This window comes from Hemitrygon akajei, chromosome 26, assembly GCF_048418815.1.
Source record: "Hemitrygon akajei chromosome 26, sHemAka1.3, whole genome shotgun sequence".
In the NCBI taxonomy this organism is placed as follows: Eukaryota; Metazoa; Chordata; class Chondrichthyes; order Myliobatiformes; family Dasyatidae; genus Hemitrygon; species Hemitrygon akajei.
In genome coordinates this window covers 50,147,725-50,164,167 of record NC_133149.1, presented here as the reverse complement: position 1 = coordinate 50,164,167, position 16,443 = coordinate 50,147,725, and the positions used below count along the sequence as shown (strand labels likewise).

Here is a 16,443-nt window from a genome sequence, read left to right as displayed (position 1 = left end):
AAAGGGTACAGAGCAAACTTACGAGGATGTGACCGGGTCTGAAGGACCGGAGTTATAAGGAAAGACTGAATAGGTTGGGACTTCGTTCCTCGGAGGGTAGAAGATTGAGAGGAGATTTGATAGAGGTATATAAAATTATGAGGGGTATTGATAGGGTAAATGCAAGCAGGCTTTTCCCACTGAGGCTGGGTGGGACAACAGCTAGGGGTCATGGGTTAAGGGTGAAAGGTGAAAAGCTTCAGGGGAACATGAGGGGAAACCTCTTCACTCGGAGGGCGGTGGGAGCGTGGAACGAGCTGCCAGCTCGATTTCGACGTTTAAGAGAAGTTTGGACAAGGTACACAGATGGGAGGGGTGTGGTCCCGGTGCGGGTCGATGGGAGCGGGCAGCTTAAACGGTTCCAGCACGGGGTAGGTGGGCCAAAGGGCCTGTTTTCTGCGCTGTACTTTTCTATGACCCCACGACACCTCGGTCCAGAGGAACATTGTTCCGCCTGGCGGCGCACACGTTATCGAATGGTAAGGAGGTTGGACTTGAACTACCCTGACCTTGCGTACAATGGAGCAAGAGGGAAAACGGGGAGACGTTATTCCGACAGTACAGGAAAAACAGCCATCTCAGTATACAATCATCTCTTGAAAACACTTAATAAATATTGCTTTTTACTCTTCACACACAGGTCAGTCTGAACGCAGAGCGAGACAGAGCCCCGGGCTCCACACGGTGGAACCCCAGGGATCGGCTCTGAAGTGACTTTGGTTAACTTGCCGGTATAGCTGGGGGCATGGTCTTGCCAAGACTTCCTTCCAGAAATGTGTCGCTGTTTACGTTTAAATTAAAGGAAGCCGGGTGGGGGGGTGGGAAAGGGTAAAAGGCACAGCACATCACACCTCACGCGACAGTTTCTGTCTGGAAAGCTTATTTCTCATGGAACTTCTAAAAAACCCTAGGCGAAGAGTACAATGTCTTTAATTAGCAACCAGCAACTCATGTTTGAAATCCAAAATTACAATGAATTATTCCTCGAAAGCAAACACTGAACGAGTACTAACACGTCAAATTACCTCCTTCTGAATCCAGAGGCGTGTAGACTTAAAATACTCCCCCACCTCCCCCCCCCCCCGGAAGGAGGAGCTTTTCAAAAGATTTGTTAGAACTTTCTACCCTAAGGTGTTTTAACAGTAATCTAGCAATATCCTCTGGCGTGTGAAATGTATGAGTCAAGCAGTTTCATTTCTCTCTCTCTCTCCTCGGCGATCTGGGACGGGTTACCTCGGAGTACGATAAGCGAGTTCCGCTACTCGGTTTCTGGGGGTGGGTGGTGGTGGTGGTGGGGGGTGGGGGGGGTCACAACTTAACGCAGTTAAGCACACACGCCAGCCACCCCAGACAAATTGCATTGGTCGACGGTCAACGGGAGGTACGCGGTTGTCGGGTGGAGGATTCTCAGTTGGGACGGTGAGATCATAAATTTTTCTGTGAATTTCCCAGCTCTCGAGCTCAAAGTTTTCTCGCTTAATGTATTGCTTCTTTTTTTTTCCCCCTGGCGGAACCGATACAACCCGCCGTGCGCCGCGTCCTATGTCGAGTCGCGTGCTCGTTGTTCCGCTGCGTTTGTCCGCAACCCCCCCCCCAGCTTTGGGAGCGCGTTCCGATAAGGTCCGCCTCTCCGGCCTCTCTCTTCCTTCTCGAGGCCCGACAGAACCCCCACGACGATCGCTCCTACGAGTCAGCCAGTTCCCGCGCAGCAGACCTCCACTGCGCCCCCCGCCCCACCCCCCAGCCACGCTTTAAGAAGGAAAAAAAACGTCGTCAGGTTTAGTGATATCTCGAAATGTACAAACGAAATTTCTCTTCCGGTCATCCCTTCCTTCTCGGCGAGGTCAGTTCACCAGGACGTAGCCCCCGTGTTGGGGATCGACAGTCTCCATCATCTCGCAGTCAAAGAGACCCGGCATTTCCGGGATCGCTACGTCCTTGTAGGTCTCCGGCGAGTCAGGGGCAGCTTCGCCGGCCTGGTTGTCGGGCAGGGGCGCGGCGGCCGGCTGCGTTTGGTTGAGAGCGTAGGGGCACTGTTCCGGGTAGCCCGGCTCGGGCGCCGTGGCCCCGACCACGTGGCAGGGCGGGTACGGAAACCGCAGCTGCCTCTCCAGGTGGGCCGGGGCCTGCGGGGGGAGCTGCAGCTCGTAGTGTTGGCGCAGGAAGGGGTCGCAGCGCATCTGCTCCGCGGGCGCCAGGGCCGGGCTGGCGGGCTGCGGCAGGCCGAACGGCGGCTGGACGTCCGGGTGAGGGCCGGGCATCTGCTGCGGGTAGGCGCCCTCGGCAATCTGCATCTGGTTGAAGTAGGCCTGGAGCTGGGACTGCTTCTGGAGGAACAGGCGTTTCTGCTGCAGCCTGAAGTGGAGAGGGGGGGGGGGGAGGGAGGAGGGGAGAGAACACAGGATAAGGTCCAGCCGCACAGACTTGCCCCACTCCGCGCGCCCCTTCCCCCCGCGGGTTAGCAGCCTTTTGCCGGGGGCTCGATGCCGCACAGAGCAGGCCCTTCCGGCCCAGAGACCCACCCCCGGCCTAACCACAACGGACCAACTAACCCACCGGCCGCTACGCCTTCGGACCGCGGGAGGAAACCGGAGCACCCGGAGGAAACCCACTCAGGGAAGAGACCCCTCGTGGAGTCGACCCCCCCCACCACCCCCACGCCGGCCGTGACGCCTCCGGGCCTGGACATTCCGATACGTTGGCGGCCGGGTTTAAGTTGGACAGGCGCCTCCCGGCCGCGGGCGACCCTGGGCCTAATCACGGGAGAGTCCACAAGGACGGATTATCCCGCCGACCGTGGGTGGGGGACCCCGGCGTTCCACAGGGAGGGGCATGCCGACCCCTCCGGACGCCAGGGCTGGGGCCCCGCTCGGGGACGCTCCTCACCTGTGTTCCTGCAGCTGCTGCTCAAGGCTCCTGGGGGTCTCCTTGCAATACATGGGACAGCTGTTTTGTGCTTTATTCAGTAAGTTGGGGTTCTGCGGAGCAGAGGAAGACGTCAGTTCGTTTGCACCAGGAGCCGACGTGCCATCAGCTTTAATGGCGGTACAGTTTCTCACAAGCAGGCAACTACACAGAGGCGGAGATTAGACAGGTGACTTCCTGGACCGTAAGACCACTCGGCCCATCGAGTCTGGTCGGCCATTTCATCACACCTGATCCATTCTTCCCCTCAGCCCCCAGTCTCCTGCCTTCTCCCCGGAACCCTGACCACTCATAAATCTTAAATCATAAGTCACAAACCTCTGCCTTAAATACGCCCACTGACCCGACCTCCACGGCTGCTCGTAGCAACAAATTCCACAGATTCACCACCCTCTGGCGAAAGGAATTCCTCCTCATCTCCGTTCGAAAAGGATGCCCCTCTATCCTGAGGCTGTGTCCTCTGGTCCTAGACTCCCCCACTATAGGAAACATCCTCTCCACACCCACTCTATCTGTGGTCCTAGACTCCCCCACTATAGGAAACATCCTCTCCACATCCACTCTATCTGTGTCCTCTGGTCCTAGACTCCCCCACTATAGGAAACATCCTCTCCACACCCACTCTATCTGTGCCCTCTGGTCCTAGACTCACCCACTATAGGAAACATCCTCTCCACATCCACTCTATCTGTGTCCTCTGGTCCTAGACTCCCCCACTATAGGAAACATCCTCTCCACACCCACTCTATCTGTGCCCTCTGGTCCCAGACTCCCCCACTATAGGAAACATCCTCTCCACATCCACTCTATCTGTGTCCTCTGGTCCCAGACTCCCCCACTATAGGAAACATCCTCTCCACACCCACTCTATCTGTGTCCTCTGGTCCTAGACTCCCCCACTATAGGAAACATCCTCTCCACATCCACTCTATCTGTGTCCTCTGGTCCTAGACTCCCCCACTATAGGAAACATCCTCTCCACACCCACTCTATCTGTGTCCTCTGGTCCTAGACTCCCCCACTATAGGAAACATCCTCTCCACACCCACTCTATCTGTGTCCTCTGATCCTAGACTCCCCCACTATAGGAAACATCCTCTCCACACCCACTCTATCTGTGTCCTCTGGTCCTAGACTCCCCCACTATAGGAAACATCCTCTTCGCATCCACTCTATCTGTGTCTTCTGGTCCTAGACTCCCCCACTATAGGAAACATCCTCTCCGCATCCACTCTATCTGTGTCCTCTGGTCCTAGACTCCCCCACTATAGGAAACATCCTCTGCACATCCACTCTATCTGTGTCCTCTGGTCCTAGACTCCCCCACTATAGGAAACATCCTCTCCACACCCACTCTATCTGTGTCCTCTGGTCCTAGACTCCCCCACTATAGGAAACATCCTCTCCACACCCACTCTATCTGTGTCCTCTGGTCCTAGACTCCCCCACTATAGGAAACATCCTCTCCACACCCACTCTATCTGTGTCCTCTGGTCCTAGACTCCCCCACTATAGGAAACATCCTCTCCACACCCACTCTATCTGTGTCCTCTGGTCCTAGACTCCCCCACTATAGGAAACATCCTCTCCACATCCACTCTATCTGTGTCCTCTGGTCCTAGACTCCCCCACTATAGGAAACATCCTCTTCACATCCACTCTATCTGTGTCCTCTGGTCCTAGACTCCCCCACTATAGGAAACATCCTCTCCGCATCCACTCTATCTGTGTCCTCTGGTCCTAGACTCCCCCACTATAGGAAACATCCTCTGCACATCCACTCTATCTGTGTCCTCTGGTCCTAGACTCCCCCACTATAGGAAACATCCTCTCCACACCCACTCTATCTGTGTCCTCTGGTCCTAGACTCCCCCACTATAGGAAACATCCTCTCCACACCCACTCTATCTGTGTCCTCTGGTCCTAGACTCCCCCACTATAGGAAACATCCTCTCCACACCCACTCTATCTGTGTCCTCTGGTCCTAGACTCCCCCACTATAGGAAACATCCTCTCCACACCCACTCTATCTGTGTCCTCTGGTCCTAGACTCCCCCACTATAGGAAACATCCTCTCCACATCCACTCTATCTGTGTCCTCTGGTCCTAGACTCCCCCACTATAGGAAACATCCTCTTCACATCCACTCTATCTGTGTCCTCTGGTCCTAGACTCTCCCACTATAGGAAACATCCACTCTATCGAGGCCTTTCACCATTCAAAAGGTTTCAGTGAGGTCACCCCTCACTCTCCTGAATTCTAGTCAAAACAGGCCCGGAGCCATCGAACGCTCCTCACATGACACACGACAAGCCATTGAATCCTGGAATCATTTCCGTGACCCTCCTTTGAACCCTCTCCAGTTTCAGCGCGTCCTTTCCAAGGTAAGGGGCCCAAACCTGCTCACAATACTCCAAGTGAGGCCCCACCAGTGCTGTATGAAGCCTCAACGTTACATCCCATTGTTTATATTCCAGCCCTCGTGAACTGAATGCAGACATTGCATTTGCCACAGTCTCAACCTGCAAATTAACCTTTAGGGAATCCTGCACGAGGACTCCCAATTCCTTTCGCACCTCAGATTTTTCACTTCTACCAAACTGCATGACCATTCACCCCCCCGACACTGTATTCCATCTGCCCCTTCTTTACCCACCCTCCCAATCTGTCTAATTCCTTCTGTCGCCTCCCTGCTTCCTCGGTACTACCTTGCCCTCCACCTACCTTGGTACCACTCGCAAACTTTGCCACAAGGGCATCCAAACCACTGGCGTTTAACGTAAGAAGAACTGGTCCCCACTCAGACCCCTGTGGAACACCGACAGTCAGCCAGAGAAGGCTCCCTTTGCCTCCCGCCAGTCAGCCACTGCGTTATCCGCGCTCGAATCCTCCCCGTAACACCGTGAGCTCGTAGCCTGTCAGGCAGCCTCACGTGTGGCACCTTGTCAAAGGCCCTTCTGAAAGTCCAGATATACAACCGATTCTCCCTTGTCAACCCTGCTAACAAGCTTCAAAGAATTCCAGCAGATTTGTTAGGGATTTGAGGAAACGGATCTATTTTATCATGTAGTTGGCGCGTGGCCAAGTGGTTAAGGTGACGGTCTAGTGATCTGAAGGTCGCTAGTTCGAGCCTCGGCTGAGGCAGTGTGTTGTACCCTTGAGCAAGGTACTTAACCGCTTTCTGCTGTCCGCAGGGATCGCTCCCTACACGACTCCATTGTCCACTCGTTCCCCCCCCCCCCCCCCCATCCCTTCCCACCGATCTCCCTCCTGGCAAGCGGAACAAGTCCTACACCTGCCCTTACACTTCCTCCCCTCACCACCATTCAGGGCCCCAGACAGTCCTTCCAGGTGAGGCGACATTTCACCTGTGAGTGGGCTGGTGTGGTATACTGCGTCCGGTGCTCCCGGTGTGGCCTTTTATATATTGGTGAGACCGGACGCAGACTGGGAGACCGTTTCGCTGAACACCTACGCTCTGTCCGCCAGAGAAAGCAGGATCTCCCAGTGGCCACACATTTTAATTCCACGTCCCATTCCCATTCTGATATGTCTATCCATGGCCTCCTCTACTGTCAAGATGAATCCAAAACTCAGGTTGGAGTAACAACACCTTATATACCGGCTGGGTAGCCTCCAACCTGATGGCACAAATATTGATTTCTCTAACTTCCGTTAATGCCCCTTCTCCCCTTCTTGGGTTTTTTTCCTCCCTGCTCCCTTTTTTTTTTCTCTCTCTGCCCATCACTCTGCCTGTTCTCCATCTCCCTCTGGTGCTCCCCCCCCCCTTTCTCCCGAGGCCTCCCATCCCATGATCCTTTCCCTTCTCCAGCTCTGTATCACTTTCGCCAATCACCTTTCAAGCTCTTAGCTTCATCCCACCCCCTCCGGTCTTCTCCTATCATTCCGCATTTCCCCCTCCCCCTCCCACTTTCAAATCTCTTACTATCTTTCCTTTCAGTCAGTCCTGACAAAGGGTCTCGGGCCCGAAACGTCAACAGTGCTTCTCCCTATAGATGCTGCCTGGCCTGCTGTGTTCCACCAGCATTTTGTGTGTGATGTCCTGAATCCTCCCGGTCAGCAGGGGGGCGGTATTGAGGGGCACTCTCCTGAATCCTCCCGGTCAGCAGGGGGCGGTATTGAACCTGTTTTAGATGTTGGGACCACTCTCCTGAATCCTCCCGGTCAGCAGGGGGCGGTATTGAACCTGTTTTAGATGTTGGGACCACTCTCCTGAATCCTCCTCACACTCCCGGTCAGCAGGGGGCGGTATTGAACCTGTTTTAGATGTTGGGACCACTCTCCTGAATCCTCCTCACACTCCCGGTCAGCAGGGGGCGGTATTGAACCTGTTTTAGATGTTGGGACCACTCTCCTGAATCCTCCCCCCGGTCAGCAGGGGGCGGTATTGAACCTGTTTTAGATGTTGGGACCACTCTCCTGAATCCTCTCCCGGTCAGCAGGGGGTGCGGTATTGAACCTGTTTTAGATGTTGGGACCACTCTCCTGAATCCTCCCCGGTCAGCAGGGGGCGGTATTGAACCTGTTTTAGATGTTGGGACCACTCTCCTGAATCCTCCTCACACTCCGGTCAGCAGGGGGCGGTATTGAACCTGTTTTAGATGTTGGGACCACTCTCCTGAATCCTCCCGGTCAGCAGGGGGTGGTATTGAACCTGTTTTAGATGTTGGGACCACTCTCCTGAATCCTCCCGGTCAGCAGGGGGCGGTATTGAACCTGTTTTAGATGTTGGGACCCACTCTCCTGAATCCTCCCGGTCAGCAGGGGGTGGTATTGAACCTGTTTTGGATGTCGGGACCACTCTCCTGAATCCTCCTCACACTCCTGGTCAGCAAGGGGCGGTATTGAACCTGTTTTAGATGTTGGGACCACTCTCCTGAATCCTCCTCACACTCCCGGTCAGCAGGGGGCGGTATTGAACCTGTTTTAGATGTTGGGACCACTCTCCTGGTCAGCAGGGGGCGGTATTGAACCTGTTTTAGATGTCGGGACCACTCTCCTGAATCCTCCCGGTCAGCAGGGGGCGGTATTGAACCTGTTTTAGATGTTGGGACCACTCTCCTGAATCCTCCCGGTCAGCAGGGGGCGGTATTGAACCTGTTTTAGATGTTGGGACCACTCTCCTGAATCCTCCCGGTCAGCAGGGGGCGGTATTGAACCTGTTTTGAGTCCTGACGAAGGGTCTCGGCCCGAAACGTCGACAGCGCTTCTCCCTATAGACGCTGCCTGGCCTGCTGTGTTCCGCCAGCATTTTGTGTGTGTTGCTTGAATTTCCAGCACCTGCAGATTTCCTCGTGTGTGGCACTTAACAACACATTGCTCTGCGACGTCACCGGTGCCAAGCTGTATGGGTCCTAGTGCCCTTCCCTCGGACAACATCGGTGGCGTGGAGAGGGGAAACTTGCAGCTTGGGCAACTGCCGGTCTCCCACACAACCCTGCCCAGGCCTCAGTCGTCATCGAAAATCTATGGACAGCCGAAGAAGAAGATTTCATCACGTGCCTCCAAGTACCCTGAGACCTCGTCCTCAATAATTGACTCCCAACATCTTCCCAACCACGGAGGTCAGACTGACCGGCCTACAGTTCCCTCTCTCCCTTCTCGAAGAGTGGGGTGACATTTGCAGTTTTCCAGTCTTCCAGAATCATTTCAGAAACTAGTGATTCTTGAAAGATCACTACTGATGCCTCCACAATCTCTTCAGCCACCTCTATCAGAACTCCGGGGTGTACACCACCTGGTCCAGGTGACTTATCCACCCTCAAACCTTTCAGCTTCCCAAGAACTTACTTTCTAGCTTTGCTAACTTTGCAGGCTTCACGACCCGCCGTCACCCGGAGCTTCAACCACACTGCTGGTGTCTGACCAGCACTGAAGACCAATGCAAAGCACTTATTCAGTTGGTCTGCCATTGCTACCTCTCCAGCATCCAAGGAAAGGAGACCGAGGGGCGGGCGGGGGGGGGGGGGGTGTGCTTAGGATCTCAAGCAAGAGGAAATCTGCAGATTCCGGACGTCAAAGCGACAGGCACAAAACAAACAGCAGGCGCCGTGTGGCGATCTTGGCAGCGATTTTGCCCCGACCACACGACCAGCCGAATACCGAGACTTCGGGAGGTTTGGATCCGAGGACTCAGGTCTGGTTCAGAATGTCACTGTCGTCGCCTCTGCTGTTTGCAAGATTTGTGTTTCCCCCCCCCCCCCCCCTCTCTCTTTCTGCTGTGGGGATCGGTCTTTTTCCCCGCTAACTGGGCTCTTCCCGGTTCCACTCAAGTCTGCGTTCTTTCGCGACAGATACACTCGGAATCTCTGAATCAACTCCTCCTGTGTCAAAGTGGTAATTCACTCGCTCGTGAGGCGTTTCCAGATCTATCCCTTTCTCTCATTTTGCAGGTCAGGCAGTAATGTTCTCTCGACAAACGGCAGCAGCACCGTACGTGAGGTGACTGAAATGGTTTTGGAGACATGACACACGCGCTGTTCATTCACAGTTAAGGACACGATATTTCTCTCATGCTCCTCTTGTGAACACTCCTGCCTGCAGAGTAACTGGGACGTTCCCTCGAAGCTCCAACGAGGTCACGTCTGAAGCTCTATACCACCGCCACGCTCCACAGCCATCCACCAGACTCATCACCTATAAACACTGCGCTCAGCGGCCGCCAAAGCAGGAAACTCCGAGTCATTCTGCGTGAGAAGGATCCCCTTCACTTCCCTGTTGGAAGTCACGTCGCTGAACTGAGGCTGTGCTAACCGAACATGCTAATCATGGCTGATTATACAACTCAGAACCCTGTACCTGCTTTCTCTCCATACCCCCTGATCCCTTTAGCCACAAGGGCCATATCTAACTTCCTCTTAAATATAGCCAATGAACTGGCCTCAACTGTTTCCTCTGGCAGAGAATTCCACAGATTCACCACTCTCTGTGTGAAGAAGTTTCTCCTCATCTCGGTCCTAAAAGGCTTCCCCTTTATCCTTAAACTGTGACCCCTCGTTCTGGACTTCCCCAACATCCGGAACAATCTTCCTGCATCTAGCCTGTCCAATCCCTTTAGAATTTTATACATTTCAATAAGATCCCCCCCTCAATCTTCTAAATTCCAGTGAGTATAATAAGCCTAGTCGATCCAGTCTTTCTTCATATGAAAGTCCTGCCATCCCAGGAATCAATCTGGTGAACCTTCTCTGTACTCCCTCTATGGCAAGAATGTCTTTCCTCAGATTAGGGGACCAAAACTGCACACAATACTCCAGGTGCGGTCTCACCAAGGCCTTGTACAACTGCAGTAGAACTTCCCTGCTCCTGAATGGCAGAACAGACTCGATGGGCTGAATGCTCCTGCGTCTCATCGCCCAATTAGACTTGCTTTTCTTGGCCCCCCCTTTATTTCTCGCAGCCGGGAGCGCAGGCCGTGTGCGACCTCCTTACCGGCAGTCGATGCTGTAGGTAGTGCGTTTCCAGGCTCTGACGTCTGGACAACAGGTGCGGGTGCACTCCATTGGGGAACAGGGAGGCGCCAGCCTGCTGCTGTGCAGACTCATCCTGAAAGGAGAGGTTAGACCGATAATGCCTCCGTTTTGGCACAATCTTTCGTTTCATTTCATTCACAGTTTATTAATGGACCCCCCTCCCCACCAGTAACCAGGCCAGGCTCTCTTCTCACTGCTGCCATCAGGAAGGAGGTACAGGAGCCTCAGGACCCACACCACCAGGTTCAGGGACAGTTATTACCCCTCAACCATCAGGAAGGAGGTACAGGAGCCTCAGGACCCACACCACCAGGTTCAGGGACAGTTATTACCCCTCAACCATCAGGAAGGAGGTACAGGAGCCTCAGGACCCACACCACCAGGTTCAGGGACAGTTATTACCCCTCAGCCATCAGGAAGGAGGTACAGGAGCCTCAGGACCCACACCACCAGGTTCAAGGACAGTTATCACCCCTCAACCATCAGGAAGGAGGTACAGGAGCCTCACACCTCACACCACCAGGTTCAGGGACAGTTATCACCCCTCAACCATCAGGAAGGAGGTACAGGAGCCTCAGGACCCACACCACCAGGTTCAGGGACAGTTATTACCCCTCAACCATCAGGAAGGAAGTACAGGAGCCTCAGGACCCACACCACCAGGTTCAGGGACAGTTATTACCCCTCAACCATCAGGAAGGAGGTACAGGAGCCTCAGGACCCACACCACCAGGTTCAGGGACAGTTATTACCCCTCAACCATCAGGAAGGAGGTACGGGAGCCTCAGGACCCACACCACCAGGTTCAGGGACAGTTATCACCCCTCAACCATCAGGAAGGAGGTACGGGAGCCTCAGGACCCACACCACCAGGTTCAGGGACAGTTATCACCCCCTCAACCATCAGGAAGGAGGTACGGGAGCCTCAGGACCCACACCACCAGGTTCAGGGACAGTTATCACCCCTCAACCATCAGGAAGGAGGTACGGGAGCCTCAGGACCCTCACCACCAGGTTCAGGGACAGTTATCACCCCTCAACCATCAGGAAGGAGGTACGGGAGCCTCAGGACCCACACCACCAGGTTCAGGGACAGTTATTACCCCTCAACCATCAGGAAGGAGGTACAGGAGCCTTAGGTCCCACACCACCAGGTTCAGGAACAGTTATCACCCCCTCAACCATCAGGAAGCAGGTACAGGAGCCTCAGGGCCCACACCACCTGGTTCAGGAACAGTTATTACCCCATAACCATCAGGAAGGAGGTACAGGAGCCTCAGGACCCACACCACCAGGTTCAGGGACAGTTATTACCCCTCAACCATCAGGAAGGAGGTACGGGAGCCTCAGGTCCCACACCACCAGGTTCAGGGACAGTTATTACCCCTCAATCATCAGGAAGGAGGTACGGGAGCCTCAGGACTCTCACCACCAGGTTCAGGGACAGTTATTACCCCCATAACCATCAGGAAGGAGGTACAGGAGCCTCAGGGCGCACACCACCAGGTCCAGGAACAGTTATTACCCATCAACCATCAGGAAGGAGGTACGGGAGCCTCAGGACCCACACCACCAGGTTCAGGGACTGTTATCACCCCTCAACCATCAGGAAGGAGGTACGGGAGCCTCAGGGCCCACACCACCAGGTTCAGGAACAGTCATTACCCCTCAACCATCAGGAAGGAGGTACAGGAACCTCAGGACCCACACCACCAGGTTCAGGGACAGTTATCACCCCCTCAACCATCAGGAAGGAGGTACAGGAGCCTCAGGACCCACACCACCAGGTTCAGGGACAGTTATCACCCCTCAACCATCAGGAAGGAGGTACAGGAGCCTCTGGACCCACACCACCAGGTTCAGGGACAGTTATCACCCCTCAACCATCAGGAAGGAGGTACAGGAGCCTCAGGACCCACACCACCAGGTTCAGGGACAGTTATCACCCCTCAACCATCAGGAAGGAGGTACGGGAGCCTCAGGGCCCACACCACCAGGTTCAGGGACAGTTATCGCCCCTCAACCATCAGGAAGGAGGTACAGGAGCCTCAGGACCCACACCACCAGGTTCAGGGACAGTTATTACCCCTCAACCATCAGGCTCTTGAACCAGAGGGGATAACTTCATTCATCACCCTCCCGCCCAACAACACTGAACTGTTCCCAATAACTTTCAAGGACTCTTCATCCCATGTGTTCTCGATATTCATTCGTATTTACTGTGAATGCCCAGAAGATAATGAATCTTGGGTCGTATATATACTTCGATAATAAATGTACTTTGAAGTGGATTCAATATATACTTGGCATTGGCGGGCTGGTTTGAGGGGAGTTGAGTGCCTCGATAATGAGTCACGTTATGAGCGAAACTCAGAACAGAAGTCAGGGAGGAGCAGGGAGGACGATTGGGTTTTGGTAAGGCTGCCGTTGGCTGTCCCACAGGATTCGTTAGATGGGTGTTGGGGTCCTGGTAGGGGCAGTGGGGTAGGACAACCCGCAGGAGGAATAAGGCGTGGAAGAAGAACACCCCGGTTCTGTTTCCGGGAGGCCGAACGGAGATGCGAATAACAGCACCGCACGCGATGGGGGGGAGAGATCCTTGTGTTGAGGTTAGACGGGAGGAAACTCACAGTGGTCGCAAGAAGCAGGACAGAGATCACTTTCTAACTGCCTTCGTTCTTGCGCCCAACTTCACTCGAAACATTTCATTTATTAATTTGCCGCTGCGCACATCAGGCAGTGCGCGGTCCCGGCCTGGGACGGTGACCGGGGGGGTAGGACTGCCAGGATGGCGGGTGGCGGGTTTACCTGGTTGTGGGTGGTGAGAAGCCTCTGTAATTGTGTTGACGGGAGGGAGTCGAGGTCGATGTCGGAGTTCATCTGTTGGTAGAGCATCTGCACCTTGTTCAGCTCCAGGACCCCCCTTGGTCCTGGCCAGGTTCTGGAGGTGCTGGCGGAAGGCGACGATACCTGGAGGGGCGGGACGGAGGTCAGGCCCGGCCTACTTGCTCGCACAGTCACAGGCCCTTCGGCCCAACTCATCCATGCCCACCGCAGCATTCCAGCCCTAACCCTGCAAGCCCCACCCTTTCACGTTGCTATCCATATGCCTCACCGTGGCAATCGTGCATGCCTCCACCACCCCCTCCCTCTGAAACTCCCTCCCATCTCCCTCTGAATCTCCCACCTCCCTCTGAATCTCCATCCCTCCCTCTGAATCTCCCACCTCCCTCGGAATCTCCATCCATCCCTCTGAATCTCCCACCTCCCTCTGAATCTCCCACCTCTCTCTGAAGTTCCATCCCTCCCTGAATCTCCATCCGTCCCTCTGAATCTCCATCCCTCCCTCTGAATCTCCATCCCTCCCTCTGAATCTCCCACCTCTCTGAATCTCCATCCCTCCCTCTGAATCTCCATCCTTCCCTCTGAATCTCCATCCTTCCCTCTGAATCTCCATCCCCCCCTCTGAATCTCCATCCCTCCCTCTGAATCTCCCACCTCCCTCTGAATCTCCATCCCCCCCCTCTGAATCTCCATCCCTCCCTCTGAATCTCCATCCCTCTGAATCTCCATCCCTCTGAATCTCCATCCCCCCCTCTGAATCTCCATCCTTCCCTCTGAATCTCCATCCCTCCCTCTGAATCTCCATCCCCCCCTCTGAATCTCCATCCCCCCCTCTGAATCTCCATCCCTCCCTCTGAATCTCCCACCTCCCTCTGAATCTCCATCCCCCCCTCTGAATCTCCATCCCTCCCTCTGAATCTCCCACCTCCCTCTGAATCTCCATCCCCCCCTCTGAATCTCCATCCTTCCCTCTGAATCTCCATCCTTCCCTCTGAATCTCCCACCTCCCTCTGAATCTCCATCCTTCCCTCTGAATCTCCATCCCTCCCTCTGAATCTCCATCCCTCCCTCTGAATCTCCCACCTCCCTCTGAATCTCCATCCTTCCCTCTGAATCTCCCACCTCCCTCTGAATCTCCATCCCTCCCTCTGAATCTCCCACCTCCCTCTGAATCTCCATCCTTCCCTCTGAATCTCCCACCTCCCTCTGAATCTCCATCCCTCCCTCTGAATCTCCATCCCTCCCTCTGAATCTCCCACCTCCCTCTGAATCTCCATCCTTCCTTCTGAATCTCCATCTTTCCCTCCCTCCCTCTGAATCTCCCTCCCTCCCTCTGAATCCCTCTCCCTCCCTCCTTCTGAATCTCCCTCTTTCCCTCTGAATCTCCATCCCTCCCTCCTTCTGAGTCTCCCTCTTTCCCTCCCTCCCCCTCCATCCGTTTGCTAGCTCTCTAATCTTCCAGACCGGCTTTGCTTCACGCGACCTCCTCAGAGGTGTCACTAAAGTCCGTTTCTAAACGGCAACGCGCACTGCCCCGCCATGAGTCGTGTCCCGTTCTGGAGTGACAAAGCAGGCGCGCGGTTCCAACCCCAGCCAGCCGCGGCAGCGGGGAGGCAGTCGACCGTGGTGGCTGTGGTGTTGCGGCCAGCGCAGTACCAGCGACCAGGGTTCAATTCCCACCTCCACCTACAAGGACAGCGCTGGATCTCAATGTTAAAAAAAAACAAAAAGATAAATACATAAATTTTCTCAGTTGATGTGTATTTTTTCTTCTGTGTAATGGACCACTTACTGCTCACGGAAACACTGGATGAAAATACCCTGAATGCTTTTGTCCAATTTTTAAAAAAACTTTGCAAAACTCTGCACTGCAAGATACAGGAGCATAAAATTATTCTGCCCCACCGTTTCATCACGGCCTCACAGTCCAATATCCCTTCAATATATCATGGGATTTTCAAAATTATATTAACTGGAGACAAAGGCAGTTATCAGTAACAGCAGGCATACAAGGACACAGATTGTAGTGAGAACGGAAATGGCTTGCCGAGACTTGACCCGGAGTGGAAATCTTCCCTTACTGCACACCCTCGTGACCGGCCGACAAGGGCCCGGATTGAAAGGAGACCCTGCCCACCCCCCCCAGAACAGACGGGAAAAGTCGATGTTCGGCCCAGCTTCCCGCACTCCGACTGGCCGAACAGTCTGTCAGAGAAGGCTCCGGAATCGCTGAGTAGATCCCTGTGGCAAAGGTCGCTAGGGGTGGCATTTACAGCCGTCGTCATAGTTACGCCCTTCCCCCCCCACCCCCCCGGGCTGTCAGGATTTCCCCCTGGGGCCTCCGGTTTCCTCCCGCGGCCGGAAGACGTGGGGGGGGGGGGGGTGTTGGTCGGCCTGGCGGGTCCTGGCGAATTGCCCCGTGGTCAGCTTGGGGCAGGCCAGGTCGTTGGGCGTGTTTGAGGCAGAGGTCGATAGGTCGCCGACTGGTCAGGGCAGGAACCGAAGCGGGTGGGGGCCGTGATAGAATGGCGGAGCAGACTGGACAGGCTAAAGGGCCAGATTACGTTCCTGCACCTCGTATGGTCTGAATCGGGGGGGTGGCAGCCCCGTATCTGTACAGAAACTGAAGGAACAATTCGGCGCTGCTGGACGGAGGAAGCAGACGTTGAGGCGGGCTGGGCAGGGTGCTCACCTTGCGTCAGGGAAGTGTCCGAGGCTCTCCGGCCCTCGCGGAAGCTGACCGGGGACCGGTTCTGCACCTCGCGCTTCTGCGAGGCCAGCGCCTCCATGGCGGGGTTGGGGGGCTTGATGCCGGCCAGCGGCGGGGTCATCCGGGCCACGGGCTGGCCGGCCAGCCTCGCCGGGTCCTCGCCGCGCGCCAGCCCCAGCTCGTACTCCGCGTCGACGCTCCCCACGGACGGAATGTCCCCCACGGTGTACAGCTTCCCTGCGCCGGAGCGAAGGCAGAGAGGTCAGTTCCACCCCGGGCCCCCTTGACACCGACCCCACCAAGCCGGACAGCTCAGTCACCGACAAACAACCTGGGGACTTCTCCATTTCCCGTTGGGCTTCCCCCCCGGCGGCCGGGAGCTGCCTCCGTCGAGCCGCGCAGGGAGCAGACCGATCGAAATGTTAACGACGG

General features: G+C 55.2%; 1 protein-coding gene across 1 annotated transcript in view; it reads right to left on the bottom strand.

Annotated features, from left to right (window-relative positions):
* Window positions 1–16,443, bottom strand: part of LOC140716970 (serine/threonine-protein kinase SIK2-like) — a 334,708-nt gene that overhangs the window by 3,987 nt on the left and 314,278 nt on the right. The window contains 6 exon segments of the mRNA XM_073030168.1: window positions 1,845–2,394; window positions 2,926–3,017; window positions 10,417–10,530; window positions 13,266–13,379; window positions 13,381–13,427; window positions 15,994–16,248. Coding sequence (XP_072886269.1) covers window positions 1,884–2,394; window positions 2,926–3,017; window positions 10,417–10,530; window positions 13,266–13,379; window positions 13,381–13,427; window positions 15,994–16,248 — 1,133 coding nt within the window. The 3' untranslated portion in view covers window positions 1,845–1,883.